General features: G+C 45.9%; 1 protein-coding gene across 1 annotated transcript in view; it reads left to right on the top strand.

Annotated features, from left to right (window-relative positions):
* The window catches only part of LOC142196121 (uncharacterized), a 530,658-nt gene that overhangs the window by 113,530 nt on the left and 399,081 nt on the right, over positions 1-18,047 (top strand). Inside the window, 1 exon segment of the mRNA XM_075266346.1 lies at positions 246-1,715. Within this exon segment, the coding sequence (XP_075122447.1) occupies positions 246-1,715 (1,470 nt within the window).

The following is an 18,047-nucleotide window of genomic DNA, read 5'->3' on the forward strand; positions in this document are numbered from 1 at the left end:
CGAGGGCTTACAAATGTATTATTATTATTATCCTATATACATGTGATAATTCTGTTTCATTTTGCAGGCGGTGACTGGATGAGCGGCTCCATAGACACCCCCCGAATATAAAGGAGAAGATCATCACAGATTGGTACAAGAAGACCTGGACGTAGACTTGGGAAATCTTTTCTGGTTCTGAACCATGAACTCAGACATGAAACCTAATCCTTCCATACATGAGGGAACTGACAGAGATGAAAAAACATTTCCATGTCCTGAATGTGGGAAACATTTTTGCCAAAAATCACATGTTGTAGATCATATAAGAACCCACACAGGAGAGAAGCCATTCTCATGCTCAGAATGTGGGAAATGTTTTGTTCAAGAATCATCTTTTGTGGAACATCAAAGACTTCACACACAGGAGAAGACATTTACATGTGCAGAATGTGGGAAATGTTTTAGCAAACAAAGTAATCTTAAGAGACATGAGAAAACTCACACAGGAGAGAAGCCATATTCATGTTCTGAATGCGGGAAATGTTTTAGTGACAAATCAAGTTTTGCAGGTCATGAGAGAACCCACACAGGAGAGAAGCCATATTCATGCTCAGAATGTGGAAAATGTTTTACCCAACAAAGTAACCTTAAGATACATGAGAGAACCCACACAGGAGAGAAGCCATATTCATGCTCAGAATGTGGGAAATGTTTTACCCGACAAAGTAACCTTAAGATACATGAGAGAACCCACACAGGAGAGAAGACATTTACATGTGCAGAATGTGGGAAATGTTTTAACACAAAATCTAATCTTACACAACATCTGAAAGTTCACATAGCAGATAAGACTTTTTCTTGCTCAGAATGTGGGAAACGTTTTATCTACAAATCAGGACTTGTGATTCATCTAAGAGTTCACACAGAGGAGAAGCCATATTCATGCTCAGAATGTGGGAAATGTTTTAGCAAACAAAGTAATCTTAAGAGACATGAGAAAACTCACACAGGAGAGAAGCCATATTCATGTTCTGAATGCGGGAAATGTTTTAGTGACAAATCAAGTTTTGCAGGTCATGAGAGAACCCACACAGGAGAGAAGCCATATTCATGCTCAGAATGTGGAAAATGTTTTACCCAACAAAGTAACCTTAAGATACATGAGAGAACCCACACAGGAGAGAAGCCATATTCATGCTCAGAATGTGGGAAATGTTTTACCCGACAAAGTAACCTTAAGATACATGAGAGAACCCACACAGGAGAGAAGACATTTACATGTGCAGAATGTGGGAAATGTTTTAACACAAAATCTAATCTTACACAACATCTGAAAGTTCACATAGAAGATAAGACTTTTTCTTGCTCAGAATGTGGGAAACGTTTTATCTACAAATCAGAACTTGTGACTCATCTAAGAGTTCACACAGAGGAGAAGCCATATTCATGCTCAGAATGTGGGAAATGTTTTAGCAAACAAAGTAACCTTAAGATACATGAGAGAACTCACACAGGAGAGAAGCCGTATTCATGCTCAGAATGTGGAAAATGTTTTAGCCTACAAAGTAACCTTAAGATACATGAGAGAACCCACACAGGAGAGAAGCCACATTCATGCTCAGAATGTGGGAAATGTTTTAGCCTACAAAGTAACCTTAAGATACATGAGAGAACTCACACAGGAGAGAAGCCATATTCATGCTCAGAATGTGGGAAATGTTTTAGCCTACAAAGTACCCTTAAGATACATGAGAGAAGTCACAAAACAAGAACAATTCCCCAGTAAAGTGTAACCAGTAAGATGTCACTGCCGGTATTTCTGTACATAGGTATCATGAACTATGTGACCCTGATATAAAGTATATTTACCAGCCATTACTACACCCAGAGTCGCCTTCCAGGAATCTTCATCGTCTCTTCTTTACAGAACTGCTTTCCTTCAGATACACTCGGAGGTTTTCTTACATGAACTGCTCAATTCAGATCCAGAAGAAACTAGAACTAGAAATCTTGACTCTTTTACAGCGGCATTATTTTATCCTCCTGGCTGTGTGAGGAGTCAGACCCCGCTGATCTGATATTGATGACCCCCCGATACATGAGCCATCAGTCTATAACCTGCAGGACACCTCTAGTTTGGACCTTTAGGACTGAGCGGTTTTCCATTAATGTCGCTGTATGAGGGCTTAGTTTTTTGTGCGGGTTGTATTTTTTAGTAGTAACATTTCAGGATAGATGGAATTTATTGATGAACTTTTATTAAATGTAACAACAATTTCACCATTTACCATGTGACATAAATAATGTTTCCCTTTATGATGATGTCGCTGCAATTATGGGGACACCAAATATGTAGAAATGTTTTGTTTTAGATTTTACTTTTTTTAAACAGAATAAAGAAACTTTTTTAAATAATTTGTTGCTGCTTTCGAAGACCCATAACTTAAAAAATTGAGTCAATTTATTCCTATGGGGCTTGTGTTTTGTAGGAGCAGATGTAGTTTTATAGGTAACATTATGGGGCACAGGGGGCTTCTTACTTACAGGCTGTGGACACCTTTGTACATGAGAAATCAATAAACACATATTGTCCTAAGACAATGGACCAGGCCCGGTCACATTTACCATCATTTACACCAGATTACTGACATGAGCTATGAGCTGGGGTAGATTTCAGCACGGCCTATATCCACCTCCTTGGCTACCAGGACAGACATCAATGCTTGTGGTACATCCCAATACAAACACCAGACGTCAGTGTCACATTGTAGTCAGCACTTATTGAATAGAATTCCAGTAAATTTAGATTTTTTTAAAAAAATGAGAAAATGAGTCTACTGTTATGACCCGGTCTTGGCGGTCTCAGCCTGTTGGGTCCAGGCGCAGAGTGTCTGGACCGCATTCGGCGCGTGGATCACCTGATGTGCTGCAGGGGAGTATTCACGCTAGGTGTGCTGTTTCTGCAGTGGCACTCGGGCGTGGATCATGTTATGAGTTGCCCTGTGGATCAGTGCTTGGTGAGTCTTGGCCTCTGAAGGGGTTAAGTCCCTTGCAGTGCTGAAACCTTTACAGGCTGTGGGCGGTTCCTAGTCCTGCTCCTTACTATTTTCTGTGCATGCTACCTGATGCTGGTCTTAGTCTTCTGTTCCTATGTCCCAGACATGATCTGTCTGCCTGAAGCTGCTATTCCATCTGCTCCTGAGTCCTGGCCCATTCAGTGTCCTTAGCTGCCTGTTCACACTATCCTATATTATATTGAGCTCCTTCTCCAAACATAGTGTTCGAGGTGCAGTGAACTCTAGCTTTATTTTGCTGTTTGGATATTTTTGTAGGGTTTTTGTGTGTGATATAAGTTCTGTTTTCCTCTCCCTTTGCATAGTGTCAGGATTTCTGTGTATCACATTTATTTTCTCCTCTATACTTTGTGTTCCTCATTATCACCGTTTGTCCAGTTGGACACCTGGGCGGGGCTTTGCTGTATCTCCCTCTCCTCATACATGTGATACTAGTCAGGGCTTTCTGTTTCACTATTAGGCTAGTTATCTCTCCGGCTGTGTCCGCGCCCACTCAGGCAAGTTAGTCGGGCCCACGGCTACTTCTAGTTGTGCAAGGCCGGGTATAGGAGTATACACACTAGTATTCCAAACTGCTCAGACTCCTGATTTTTGTTTTTTCTTGTATGTTTTTTTTTTCTTTAAACCTGACTGAGACGTTATCAGTCAGGGGTCAGTCCATGGTCAGAGATCCCCAGACCATAACAGTAAGACCAGCCTGAAAAACTGCGCTGACCTTTTTTATTGGAATTTTTTTTTTTTTTTTTGACGTGGGATCCTTCAAAATTTTTCTGCTATGGCTGAAGCTATTGGTTCCTTGAGCAGGTGAAGAGACTGACTCTCCCATCTCAGGAATTAGGTCAGCGTATGCAAGCTCTGGAGTCTCAGGGTTTGCCACAATGTGTGGAACCTAAAATAAAGTTACCGGACTGTTTTTCCGGAGATTATACTCAGTTTGTCAGTTTCAAGAATACCTGTCGGACTTATTTCTCTGTTAAAACTCGCTCTGCTGGAACGCCTCAGCAACAGGTTCAGGTCATCATCTCCTGGCTGCGAGGTGATGCCCAGCAATGGCGGATTCTTTGCTTCCTAATGACCCAGCTTTGCTAAATCCTGATTCATTTTTTGAGAGTCTTGGGTTAATTTATTCTGAACCTGATGCTGAATTCGCTCCCATTAATCTACAGCAGGGCTCTGATAATGCGGAATTATATTGTCGGAAATTTAGAAAGTGGTCGGTACAGACTACAAGGAATGACTCCTCGCTGGCAGCCATTTCCAAAAAGGGTTGTCTGATCCAGGTCACGGCACGTTACTCCGTGTGAATGCACCCTTAATCTTTGAATGATTCGATGTCTTTGGCCATACAGGTACATTGCCGATTACGCCAGAGAACAAACAACTCAAAGTTACCGTCTATAAATGAGGATGTTCATGAGCCCGTGCAAGTAGGTAATTACAGAACTCCCGAACAACGAATGGACTATCGGCGTAAAACTAAAATGTGCTTTTATTGCGGAGATCCAGGTCATCTCATCTCGCAATGTCTAAAACGCCCTCCAGTGACGTCCAATCCTCAGCTTAGACTTGGGCCACCCTCTCATCTCTGCTTGTCTTCTGTACTTTCTGACGGAGATCAAATTCCTGATTATTTATCTGATTTTTCTGATGTTTTCTCCAAATCTCAATCTGAAAAGTTCCCTCCTCACAGGGAATATGACTGCGCCACTGAACTGCTTCCCGGGGCCAAATATCCAAAAGGAAGGATATTTAACTTGTCTCTGCCCGAACATGAAGCCATGAAAGATTACATCAAGGAGAGTCTGGAAAAAGGTCATATCCGCCCCTCTGTGTCACCTATGGGTGCGGGGTTCTTTTTTGTGGCTAAGAAGGACGGCTCCTTGAGACCTTGTATAGACTATCGGCAGTTGAATAAAATCACAGTCAAATATCAGTACCCTCTGCCCCTGATTTCTGATCTGTTTAACCAAGTTTGGGGTGCCCGCTGGTTTACTAAGTTAGACCCGTGAGGTGCATATAATCTTATTAGAATTAAAGAGGGTGATGAGTGGAAAACCGCTTTCAACACTCCAGAGGGTCACATCGAATATCTGGTGATGCCATTTGGGCTGTCAAATGCACCTGCTGTATTCCAGTCTTTGGTAAAGGATTTGTACTGAGAGTATGTGGGAAAGGTCATGGTTGTCTACTTGGAGGATATCCTTCTATACTCTCCTACTTGGGAGTCACATGTTCAGCATGTCAGGTCAGTTTTTCAGGTTCTTAAAGACAACCATTTGTATGTCAAAGGTCCAAAATGTCTTTTTGGGGTACAGGAGGTTACCTTTCTGGGGTATGTTCTGACTCCCACTAGCTTAGATGGACCCAGACAGGGTTAAGGCAATCCGGGATTGGGTTCGGCCTACTTCCTTAAAAGCCCTACAGAGTTATTTGGTCTTTGCTAATTTTTATAGGAAGTTTATTAAGGGGTTCTCCCTAATTGCTAGGCCTCTGACTGATCAGACAAAAAAAGGTTCAGATTTGGAGAACTGGTCTCCTGAAGCCATCCGTTCTTTTGATTTGCTTAACCCTTTCCCGACATCCGCCGTAATAGGATGGCACATGCCGGGTGTGCAACTATGGTGACCGCCCAGGAGCCAGGCGGCCGCCATAGCTGCCGGGTGTCTACTGCTTTACACAGTAGACAACTGGAGTTAACTCCTCCGGCAACGTGGTCAAAGGTGCCGGAGGCGCCATTTTCCCGGCGGCGCATGGGTGCCGCCATTTTGCCGGTGATCGCCGGCACCTGGAGCAAGCTCCAGGGCCAACGTCACGTTTCCATGACAGCCGGGAGCCTTGTAAAAGCTCCCAGCCGGTCTGCATTCACTTTCTTTTGCAGGCTGGTGTATGCAGCCTGCAAAAGAATTGATGATTTTTTGCAATGCATTAGCATTGTAATGCATTGCATTAGTGATCAGACCCCCTGGGGTTCAAGACCCCTAGGGGGTGGGGTCTAAGAAATGCAAAAAAAACAAAAACATTTTTTTAAAGTATTAAATTCAAATCCCCCCCTTTCCCTAGAACACATATAAAAGTAGTTAAATACTGTGAAGCACATACATGTTAGGAATCCCCGTGTCCGAAATCGCCCGCTCTACAAATCTATAAAAATATTTTTCCTGTTCAGTAAACGCCGTAGCAGGAAAAATAGTCAAAAGTGCCAAACCGCCTTTTTTTCACTGTTTTTCAAAATTTGAATAAAATGTGATCAAAGCAATAGCAATTCCCGAAAGAAGAACTAAAAAGTACACCCACCCCCACAAAAAAAGACGCCCTATGCATATGAATATGGCGACTTTTAGAAAACATTTTTTTTAAACACAGTTTTGGAATTTTTTGAAGGGGTTAAAATGTAAATAAAACCATATAAATTTGGTATCCCCAGAATTGTACCGAAACACAGAATACAGGGGACAGGTCATTTTGGCTGCACAGTGAACGCCGTAAAATCGAAGCCCGTAAGAAAGTCACAGAAATGCATTTTTTCTTCAAATTCACCCCATTCAGAATTTTTTTTTCCAGCTTCCCAGTACATTATATAGAATAATTGATGGTAGTATCATGAAGAAAAATTTGTCCCGCAAAGATTAAGACCTCATATGGCTCTGGGAGCGGAGAAATAAATGAAGTTATGGGGTTTAGAAGGAGGGGAATCAAAAACGAAAATCAAAAAATGCCATCGGCGGGAAAGGGTTAAGGAAGCCTTCCAGACAGCTCCGGTCCTTAGACAGCCGGATCTGGACTTTCCCTTCATTGCAGAAGTTGATGCCTCCAATATAGGAGCAGGAGCGGTTCTTTCTCAAAGGAACCCGAGTACTTCACGCCTTCATCCTTGTGCATATATTTCTCGGAAGTTCTCTACGTCAGAGAGAAATTATGACGGAGGCAATAGAGAACTCCTGGCGATGAAATGGGCATTTGAAGAATGGCGCCATCTCCTGGAGGGTGCTAAGCATCAATTTCAAGTCCTTACTGACTACAAGAATCTGACGTTTCTGAAGTCGGCAAAGAGACTTAATCCGAGGCAAGCTAAGTGGGCCTTGTTTTTTACAAGGTTTAATTTTGTGGTTTCTTTTGTGCCTGGTTCCAAGAACGAGAAACCAGACGCCTTGTCCAGAAGTTTTTTGGCGTCCCAGTCCCCTTCCTGTGACTCTGGCCCAATCCTCCTGGAGGGAGTTATTGTCTCTGCTATTTGGATATGCAGAATCTGGCTCAGAGGGAACAAGAGGGTCGTCCTGATGCCTGTCCAGAGGGTAAACTGTTTGTTCCTCCTCATTTGGTCCATCAGGTCATTGATGAGATTCATTCATCTATCCTTTCGGGTCATCCTGGAATTTTGGTTTAGTTGACAGACATTTCTGGTGGCCATCCTTGTCTACTGATGTCAGAAAGTTTGTCACTTCATGTGACATCTGTGCCAGGTCTAAGGTGCCTCGTTCCAGATCTGCAGGACTGTTGGCACCACTGCCTTTACCCAGTAGACCATGGACTCCTATCTCCATGGATTTCAGGTCCCAGGGTATGACGGCTATCTGGGTAATTGTAGACAGATTTTCTAAGATGGTACATTTTATTCCCTTGCCTAAAATCCCTGCAGCCAAAGATCTCGTACCACTCTGTGCAAAACATAATTTGTTTGCACGGAGCTCTGGAAAATATTGTTTCGGATCGTGGGGCCCAATTTGTCTCGACCTTCTGGAGAGCCTTTTGTAACAAGACGGGAATGTCCCTTTCCTTCTCGTCAGACTTTCACCCTGAAACCAACGGCCAGACAGAGAGGTCTAATCAAACGTTAGAAACTTACCTGCGTTGTTTTGTCTCTGCTGATCAGAATGATTGGGCTTCATACTTGCCCTTGGCTGAATTTGCCATTAATAACCGCGCTAGTTCCACTACCTTGGTGTCTCCTTTCTTCTGTAACCAGGGATATCATCCTAGATTCTCTTCTTGTCAGTCATTCTCTTCGGATTGCCCTGAGGTTGGTGCCCTGACGGATAGAATGAATTCTATTTGGGACATGTCTCTACAAAATCTGGAGAAATCTCAGGAGGTGGCTCAGAGGTCCGCTAATCGTAAGAGAATTGTAGGGGAGGACTTCAAGGTTGGTGATAAAGTTCGGCTCTCAGCAAGAAATATTCGGATGAGAGTTCCCTCACCCAAATTTATACCCAGGTTTATTGGCCCGTATGTCATTTCACAAGTGGTCAATCCAGTCTCTTTTCGTTTGAAACTGCCAGATTCATTTAAGATTCATGATGTGTTTCATAAGTCTTTGCTAAAGAAGTTCCTTCCTCCGATGATTCCTTCTTGGTCTCCACCGGAGCCAGTTCTTGTGGAGGGTAATCTGGAATATGAAGTGGAGAATATCTTGGATTCTAGATGGTGTAGGCGCAGTTTCTGGTTAAATGGAAAGGCTAAGGACCTGAAGATAATTCTTGGAATCCGGCTTCTGAGGTGCATGCGGATAGACTGGTGGAGGAGTTTTTTCGGAGATTCCCGGATAAACCAGGTGCGGTCTTTCAGGGTTCGGTGACCCCTCATCAAAGGACAGTCATGTTATGACCCGGTCTCTGCAGTCTCAGCCTGGTAGGTTCAGGTGTAGAGTGTCAGAACGGCATTCTGCACGTGAATTGTGAATTGATGCGCAGTAGGGGAGTGTTCATACTGGGCATGCTGTTTTGGCGGTTGCACTCTTGCATGGATTGTGCTTGAGCTGCACTGCTGACCATTGTCTTGGAAGGGGTTATGTTTCTCTGCTGTGCTAGGACTCTATTCAGGTGGTTCTGATTTCCAATTGGCCCTCTTTATACTCCTGCTTTTGGCTATTTATACTCTGCCTTACATTCTGTCAGTTGCCGGTCTTAATCTTCAGTTCCTGTGTCCCAGACATGGTCTGTCCGCCTGAAGCTGCAATTCATCTGCATCGCAGTCCTGGCCCATTCAGCTTCCATAGCTGCCTGTTCACACTATCTGGATCTTTTTCTTAAGTATTGAGCTCCTTTATCCAAACATAGTTGTTCCGGGCGCAGAGAACCCTAGATTGTTTTCTGTTCAGAGGTTTGGATATTTTTGTAGGGTTTTTGTGTGTGATATAAGTTCTGTGTTTCCTATCCCTTTGCATAGTGTCAGGATTTCTGTGTGTCACATTTATTTTCTCCTCTATACTTTGTGTTCCTCATATTCACCGTTTGTCCAGTCGGACACCTGGGTGGGGCTTTTCTGTATCTCCCTCTCCTCATACATGTGATACTAGTCAGATTTCTGTTTCACTGGTAGGGGAGTTATTTTTCCGGCTGTGTTCGTGCCCATTCAGGCAAGTTAGTCGGGCCCACGGCTACTTCTAGTGTGCAAGGCCGGGTATAGGAGTATCACACATTAGATATTACACACTGCTCATTACTTTTGGTTTTTTTTATGTTTTCTATTTTACTTGACTGAGAAATTATCAGTCAGGGGCCAGTCCATGGTCAGAGATGCCCAGACCATAACAGTTTGGGGGAATCAGGGTGGATTGAGCCTAGTAGAAGAATTGTGCAACGCAGATGGTGGAGGAGGAGGAATTGTAGAGGTCGAGCGCACACATGACAGTTCATGTCGGGGTGCTTGACACTGGTGGGCATGAAAATGATGGGTCTATCCAGTGGCTGTTCATTTTGATGAAAGTCAGCTGGTTGGCAATGTCAGCTGATAACGTTTCTCCCCCTGACGAAGCCACATCGACGACGTTGGGGCGAGTTTATCACATGGAGGTCTTCCCATAGGTAAACATCATTCATGCACTAAGTTAAACTTTGGTATATGCACTCCAAAATTAATGGATGTTGCACATGCTGTTATACATATATAATAGGAGTGACATATACTTTTTATAAATGCAACATCACTTTATTACACCTTCATGGTTCTGTATGGTTGTACCACCCCACTTCTTCATTTCTTTCTTTGGATATACCTTTTTAAATATGTATTTAAATAAAATTTGTTATATTTTTGTGTAAAATTGGTTGTGGCAGTTCGCTTTTTTAGCACAGTATTCAATGTCAGCTGACAGCCGGCTGCGCTTATCCGTGCTGATGCCACTGGCTGCGCTGAAGACCCTTTTGGATAGCACGCTGGCGGCAGGACAGGACCTCCAAGGCGTATAGTGCAAGTTCAAGCCACAGGTCCAACTTCACCACCCAATACGTGTAGGGTGCAGAGGGATCGGAGAGGACAGGGCTGTGGTTGGACAGGTACTCCTGCAACATGCGCCTATACTTCTCCCTCCTGGTGACATTAGGCCCCTCAGTGGCGGTAGAATGGTGAGGGGGTGCCATTAACATGTCCCAGACCTTGGAGAATGTGCCCCTTGTGGGTGTGGAACAGGTGGCACTTGTTCACCTCATGGAGGAACTCTCCTCTCTGCCGCCAATGACACTTGCTGGAACCATTTCCATCATATTCTGCACCAGTTGCTTGTGGCAACTGATGTTATTTTTATACCGGGGGTCAAGGATTGCAAATACCCAGTATTAGTTGCTCTCCATTATTTTGACAATGCGTTTGTCACTTAAAAAGCACCCTAACATGAAGTCAGCCATGTGTGCCAGAGTGTTACTTGGCATGACTTCGCTGCCCCCACCTCAAAATTCACTCTTTTTCTGCAAAATTCCTCCTCTTCCTCCTCCTTTGCGCCCCATCCGTGCTGCAGCAATGGGACGCATTGAACTTCCCCACTAGCCTCATATGTCACAATCATATCATCTGGCACATCTTCATCCTCCTCCTCCTCTGTCATTATATGCTGTGAAGCGGACAGGTGTGTGGAACTACTCTCCTGTTGTGATGGGTCTGCTCCTATCCCTGACACCTCAATGTGATCTGTTTTATCCCTGATGACGATGAGGGATTCTCACATCACACACAGGAGTGGGGTGGTTACACTCACTAGTGCATCGTCACAGCTGACCCTCTTGGTGGACTCCTCAAAGACACGTAGTATCTCTCATAAGTCTGCCATCCATGGCTACTCACAGTGCAGAAACTGCGGGAGCTGACTCTGAGAAACCCTAGGGTTTTGGAGATGGTACTCCATCAAAAGTCTCTGCTGCTCACACAATCTGCTCAACATATAATATGTTGAGTTCTAGAGTGTGGGGACGTCGCACAACAGCCGGTGTTCTGGCAGATGGAGGCGTTGCTGGAGGCTTCAGAGGCTAGCAGAAGGCTACTGTAGATTTGCGAAAGTGGGCGCACAAGTGCCACACTGTCACCAGTAGCTCGTGCACATTTGGGTATGTCTTTAAAAAACGTTGCACCACTAAGTTAAAGACGTGGGCCAGGCATGGAACGTGTCGGAGGTTGGCAAGCTCCAGAGCCGCTACCAGGTTCTGGCCGTTATCACACACGACCATGCCTGGGCCCAGGTGCAGCAGCTCAAACAATATTGCCGTCTCATCGTGGAGGGCATCCCTCATCTGGGAGGCAGTGTGCTGTCTGTCCCCCAAGCTGATCAGCTTCAGCACGGCCTGCTGACATCTCCCCATGCCAGTGCTGCAACATTTCTAGCTCATAGCTGGGGTCAATTAAACAGCGGAGGAGGAAGATGTTGTTTCAGAGCCCCTGCCAGGAATGTTGGGTGGGGAGACGAGGTAGACTGGCCCAGATTGTGACCCGCTCCCAGCCTCAACTACAATCACCCAGTGTGCCGCAGTGAAATGTAGCATCCCTGTCCGCATGCAGTTGTCCACGTGTCGGTGGTCAAGTGGACCTTTGTGCAAAGCGTGGAACTTAGGGCCCGCCTGATGTTGCGTGACACGTGTTGGTGCAAGGCGGGGACGGCACACCGGGAGAAGTAGGGACGGCATAGCATGGTACTGCACTTGCCATCAGGTCACGGAAGGCCTGAGTTTCCACAAGCCGGAACGGCAACATCTCCTGTGCCAGGAGTTTGGAGATGTGCGCGTTCAAGACTTGTGCATATGGCTGGGTAGCGCTGTACTTTTGCCTGTGCTCAAAAGTCTGGGAGATGGTGGGTTGCTGGGAAGAGGCGCATGACTTTTGGATATGAGATGTCCCTCATTCCTTCCTAAAACCACCCAAACTACGGTAAATAATGACTTTGGAATAAATGCACAAAACACTTTATTTTGGGTGTCAAAATAGCCACAGCTTTATTAAACTCACAGAAGTAAAATAATGACAGAAGGAGTCAGGTGAAGTGCTAGACCATTGGGATTCACAGATACTGTGGAATCTCAAGTTGTCTGACATACATCCCCCGGCCAGACAGCAATAAATAAAGGGGGCAGCACGCTCTGGCTTGCAACTCTAGCAGAGCCGGTACACTTTAAGGGCACCAACGACCCTGAGCTTACCCCCTGTGCTCGCCCCTGGATGATGTTCCTATTCCGACATCATTCTGGCGGCCATTTCCAAAGCTCAGCCTGTCACCACCATGAGGTTTACCCTCCTCTATTAGTTATTATAAGTCCACAATAACTTGCCTGCACCGGACTCCTCAACTGCCATTGAAGAGGCCATGTGACACCTTAAATGGACTCGACCGCCATCAAACTGATAAGGAATGTACCAGCCTCTAGAAACCTTATATACTACAAGTCCCCATACTACCTGCCCGACAATACCAAGCTATGAATGTGGCTGAAGATGCAACTAAAGTGTTCTGGCTGTAGTCAGAGACTAGTAAAGAGAAATGGACTATAATACTGACATTGCCATAAACCAGTATACATGGGGATACCGCCATACCACACACATGTAATTGCCAACCATTTCTGCACAGAAGTATATACTTCCCACTTATGAGGTGTGAGGTTCCACTTATGGTGGTAACTGTATACACATGATACAGATGTATATACCATGTACAAGATAACACCTCTGCTAGGAATACCTCTCCCACTAAAACTAGAACTGTCGATTTACATACATTGGCAACCCTATACCCACTGACACTGCAAGGAAAGACATAGAGAGTATAAAGAAGGGAAGAGATAAGTACTTGTGGTGCTGCGGCTTCTCCAGATACTACAGCAACCCCAGGGCACTTACTGGAGTGAAATAACCCTCCATTGTTGTTTGATGGGTCACAACCACATCAACAATAAAACAAGCCATTGAATGATGCTTAGCATGATGAGAAGAAGCCCATGATCCGCTGGAGATACCGTAGTCTCTGAAGGCAGTGAGACCCTCTCCTGTCATCTCTCAATCATTGTCAGAGCACTTGATGACCTTTACCCTTAGCCGCATGCACCGACCCAAGGGCACCCAAACTGAAATTCGAAGCTGGAATTCTCCTCTTTGCTGGACATGGATCAGCACCATCCTGATGCTGCCCGTTCCGCAAGGAAGGGGGGAGGGGGCATAGGCCTATATAACTCCTGCACACAGAGCATGGGGTTATCATAGTAAGCAGTGCTGGGCTTCATTCGCTAATTGGCTGCGATAGACGCTCTACTGCAACAATGGCAGTATCACATTATTAGCAACCTTAAGAGAAACATGAGTTGGTCAATATAAGCAGTCACATATCTTCACTAAGATAAGCACAAATCATCAGAAAGGGTCCTTGAAGCTAGAGATTGTTATCAAAAACAGGCCTTTTTTTAAGAATATCTTTCTCTCTCCCTCCAGCCGCAACCAACGCCAGCTCAGAGGGCTCAATTTAGTGCACAGGCATGTGAAAAATGACAGCCATGACCGTAGGGGCTTACCCTAACAGGGTCTTCTTAAAATTAATTGGTTTGCCATAGCCAGGGGTCCATACCTCCGATGGTTACCCCTCCACACCAGGGGTCATATCTCTGATGGTCACCTCTCCACACCAGGGGGCCATACCTCTGATGGTCACCTCTCCACACCAGGGGGCCATACCTCTGATGGTCACCTCTCCACACCAGGGGGCCATACCTCCGATGGTTACCCCTCCACACCAGGGGGCCATACCTCTGATGGTTGCCCCTCCACAGCAGGGGGCCATACCTCCGATGGTTACCCCTCCACACCAGGGGGCCATACCTCTGATGGTTGCCCCTCCACAGCAGGGGGCCATACCTCCGATGGTTACCCCTCCACACCAGGGGGCCATACCTCCGATGGTTACCCCTCCACACCAGGGGGCCATACCTCTGATGGTTACCCCTCCACACCAGGGGGCCATACCTCCGATGGTTACCCCTCCATACCAGGGGGCCATACCTCCGATGGTTACCCCTCCACACCAGGGGGACATACCTCTGATGGTTTCTCCTCCACACCAGGGGGCCATACCTCCGATGGTTACCTCTCCACACCAGGGGGCCATACCTCCGATGGTTACCCCTCCATACCAGGGGGCCATACCTCCGATGGTTACCCCTCCACACCAGGGGGACATACCTCTGATGGTTTCTCCTCCACACCAGGGGGCCATACCTCCGATGGTCACCTCTCCACACCAGGGGGCCATAACTCCGATGGTTACCCCTCCACACCAGGGGGCCATACCTCCAATGGTTACCCCTCCACACCAGGGGGCCATACCTCCGATGGTCACCCCTCCACACCAGGGGGCCGTACCTCAGATGGTTACCTCTCCACACCAGGGGGGCATACCTCTGATGGTCACCTCTCCACACCAGGGGGCCATACCTCCGATGGTTACCCCTCCACACCAGGGGGCCATACCTCCAATGGTTACCTCTCCACACCAGGGGGGCATACCTCTGATGGTCACCTCTCCACACCAGGGGGCCATACCTCTGATGGTCACCTCTCCACACCAGGGGGCCATACCTCTGATGGTCACCTCTCCACACCAGGGGGCCATACCTCCGATGGTTACCCCTCCACACCAGGGGGCCATACCTCTGATGGTTTCTCCTCCACACCCAGGGGGCCATACCTCCGATGGTTACCCCTCCACACCAGGGGGCCATACCTCTGATGGTTACACCTCCATACCAGGGGGCCATACCTCCGATGGTCACCCCTCCACACCAGGGGGCCATATCTCCGATGGTTACCCCTGCACTGGGCTACACCTGAGGTGGTTGTCCATTACTGGCCAGATTATAAGTAACTTCAAAGACCCAGTAACAAACATATTTAATGTCAAGGGTGCGAATTATAGCTATAGTTTAGGATTATATTTAAGCTAAAGTATTAAGAAAACACATTAGTAAATAACTATATTACATTCTGTTATACACGTGTGATCAAGCTTGTTAGGGTATCACAAATCACCCGTTACATAGTGGCTCGGAGGCTCTTGTACACGTCCCAATCCTAAGCAACCAGACCCTTTAGGGTTACATAATAAGGCAAGGCCAGTGACAGTAATAGAGTAAAACACTGGGATAAGAATTGGAGGCCCCGACACACAAGGTCCTCTCTTCTATCTGTACTAGATCACTCAGCTAGTTAGACATGTATGTATTGGACTTATGTTGGGACTATGTATAGAAATCCCTATATATATATATATATATATATATATATATATATATATATATATATATATACCGCACCATGTAATAAAAGGTGCTCTAACAGAAATAACTTATAAGAACTTAAACGAAATAATAACTTAGACGGCTCACCCTAAATACTGTATAAGCAATAATATTACGTTACACCAGCTCCAGAATAATCCAGAGCCATGTAGGTAATAAGGAAAGACTCAGCAGCTGTCAGTGGGGACATTATACTGATATAGGACCCCACTGAGATATATCCCATCACATAGTATATACCATAGTAATGGGAGCGGCTGCAGTATATGATGTAACATATAATAATGGTAATCTATATACTTATCCAGATACACACCGGCTACATGAAGACTAAGAAATACAATAACCCGCTGCAGTATTTGTCTGATATCCATTGTCTAGATGTGTTGGGCCCTAATACAGAGGTCATATATAGATCATTAGATGCCATATAAGCAGGAGGAAATAATAACACCAGCACTTAAAGAGGACCTTTCACCATTTTGCCCACAGGCAGTTCTATATACTGCCGGAAAGCTGACAGTGCACTGAGTTCAGCTCACTGTCGGCTTTCCCGATCTGTGCCCGGTGTGAAGAGCTTACGGTCCGGTACCGTAGCTCTTCTATGGTCAGAAGGGTGTTTTTGACAGTCAGTCAGAGACGTCCTTCTTCACAGCACAGCCAATCGCGCTGTGCTGTGAGAGCCGGGAGGAACGCCCCCTCCATCTGCTCACAGTACTCGTCCATAGATGAGCATTATCAGGGAGGGAGGGGGCTGTGGAGAAGCACAATGCTTGCTGCCGCAGAGGAGAAGTCATGGGATGCGCCGAGGCTTGACCGCAACCTTGCTCCCCAGTTGCATTACCACGCCCCCGGCCCTTAGCACTAGCCTTACGCATTTTTAGATGTGTATGTAAGGGGCTTATGGAATAACTGTGTCATTTGTCTGATCTTCTGCTGCCATCTACTGCTGAAAGACTAAATTGCAGGGCAAATCTATTCACAAAAGAACCCCCCCTACAGCTCAGAGAAAGATGGTATGTTCCAGAGAGGAAAAGCGTGTGAATACAGGAAGCTGCAGGCAGAAGGGGGACACATGTCGTGCTAAGAGGACATGCTGCAGGCTGCTTTGCCCATTAAGGACTTTCCTTTGCTGAACAAGGACCCTGAGAGACTTCACTATTCCTGCCTTGTGTCAGCTTGTAAACAGAGGTATGTTGGAGTGTGAGTAGAGGGGCCATACAGCTCGGTCAAGCATTAAAGCAGCTTTGTGTGCTGGAAGACAAAGCAGGCCCTGCCTGGAAGATAAAGCAGGCCCCTGCCTGGAAGACAAAGCAGGCCCTGCCTGGAAGATAAAGCAGGCCCCTGCCTGGAAGATTAATAAGGTGCACCTTGTTACTGACTTACTTTAAGAGAGGCCTCTCCTAGCCAATGCATACAGGTTCTAACTAAAGACACTAGAGGGGTAACTACCACAATCTGTTGTGCGCACTGTCATATTGAAATTATATGTTTTGCTTAGCTACTGTATACTTATTTCTTACCTTCTCTCCCATTCCCTTCCCCTCCTTTCTTTATTAAACTGTTATATATTGTTATTCCGTGGCTCTGTGCAGTTACTGCGTATATCTTCACCTGCTCCCCATTACATTTCTGGCGTAGTCGGCAGGATACGCAGTCTGTATTGAGGCATGGAAGGACAGGGGAATGCTGTAGATGGGAATGCACTAGTGCAACCAGAAGGGGATGCACCAAGGCAACCAGATGGGGGAATACCAGTGAGACCTTTATCCCTGGGTGCAATGTTGACCCATATACCAAAATTTAAAGGAGATAATATACCGCTGCATGACTGGGCACAGCGTATGAAAGGCATGTTAAGGGTGGCAGGAGTAACTACAGAAAATCAAGGTGAAATATTGCTGATGGCCCTAGAGGGGCATGCTCAAGATACTGTATTGCTGCGTCCTGAGAGTGAAAGGAGGACACTGGAGCAGGTGGTGAAGATTCTTGAGAGAGTGTATGGTGGGAGACCTGAAACAGGTGATTTGCAGGCACAATTGTTTCATAGATTACAATGTGAGGAGGAAGGGTTGCCACAGTATGCCAATGCACTTCAGAGAATTATGAGGCGAATTCTTGCCGCAGAGCCAGAGCTAGCACAAACTCCCGGATATGCCGATCGCACCCTGCGAGATCAATTTCTTAGAGGACTATACAATCCACTGATTAAAAGTGCCCTCCGGGAACGAATCAGAGTAGAGAAAAAACTGACTTTCCAAGAGATATTAGAAGAGGCAGTCTCACGCACGCAGGCTGAAGACCATGACCCACCGAATAGATGGAGTGAGGTCTGGACGCATAGGGTAGTCCCGAGTGAGGGGCCCAGAGAGCCAAGTCGGCTGGAAAAACAAGTAGATCTTCTGCAAGAGACTGTATTAGCCCTTCAAGAGCAGCTGAAGCTTATGCAATTACA

The sequence above is a fragment of the Leptodactylus fuscus genome, chromosome 2, assembly GCF_031893055.1.
Source record: "Leptodactylus fuscus isolate aLepFus1 chromosome 2, aLepFus1.hap2, whole genome shotgun sequence".
NCBI lineage: Eukaryota > Metazoa > Chordata > Amphibia > Anura > Leptodactylidae > Leptodactylus > Leptodactylus fuscus.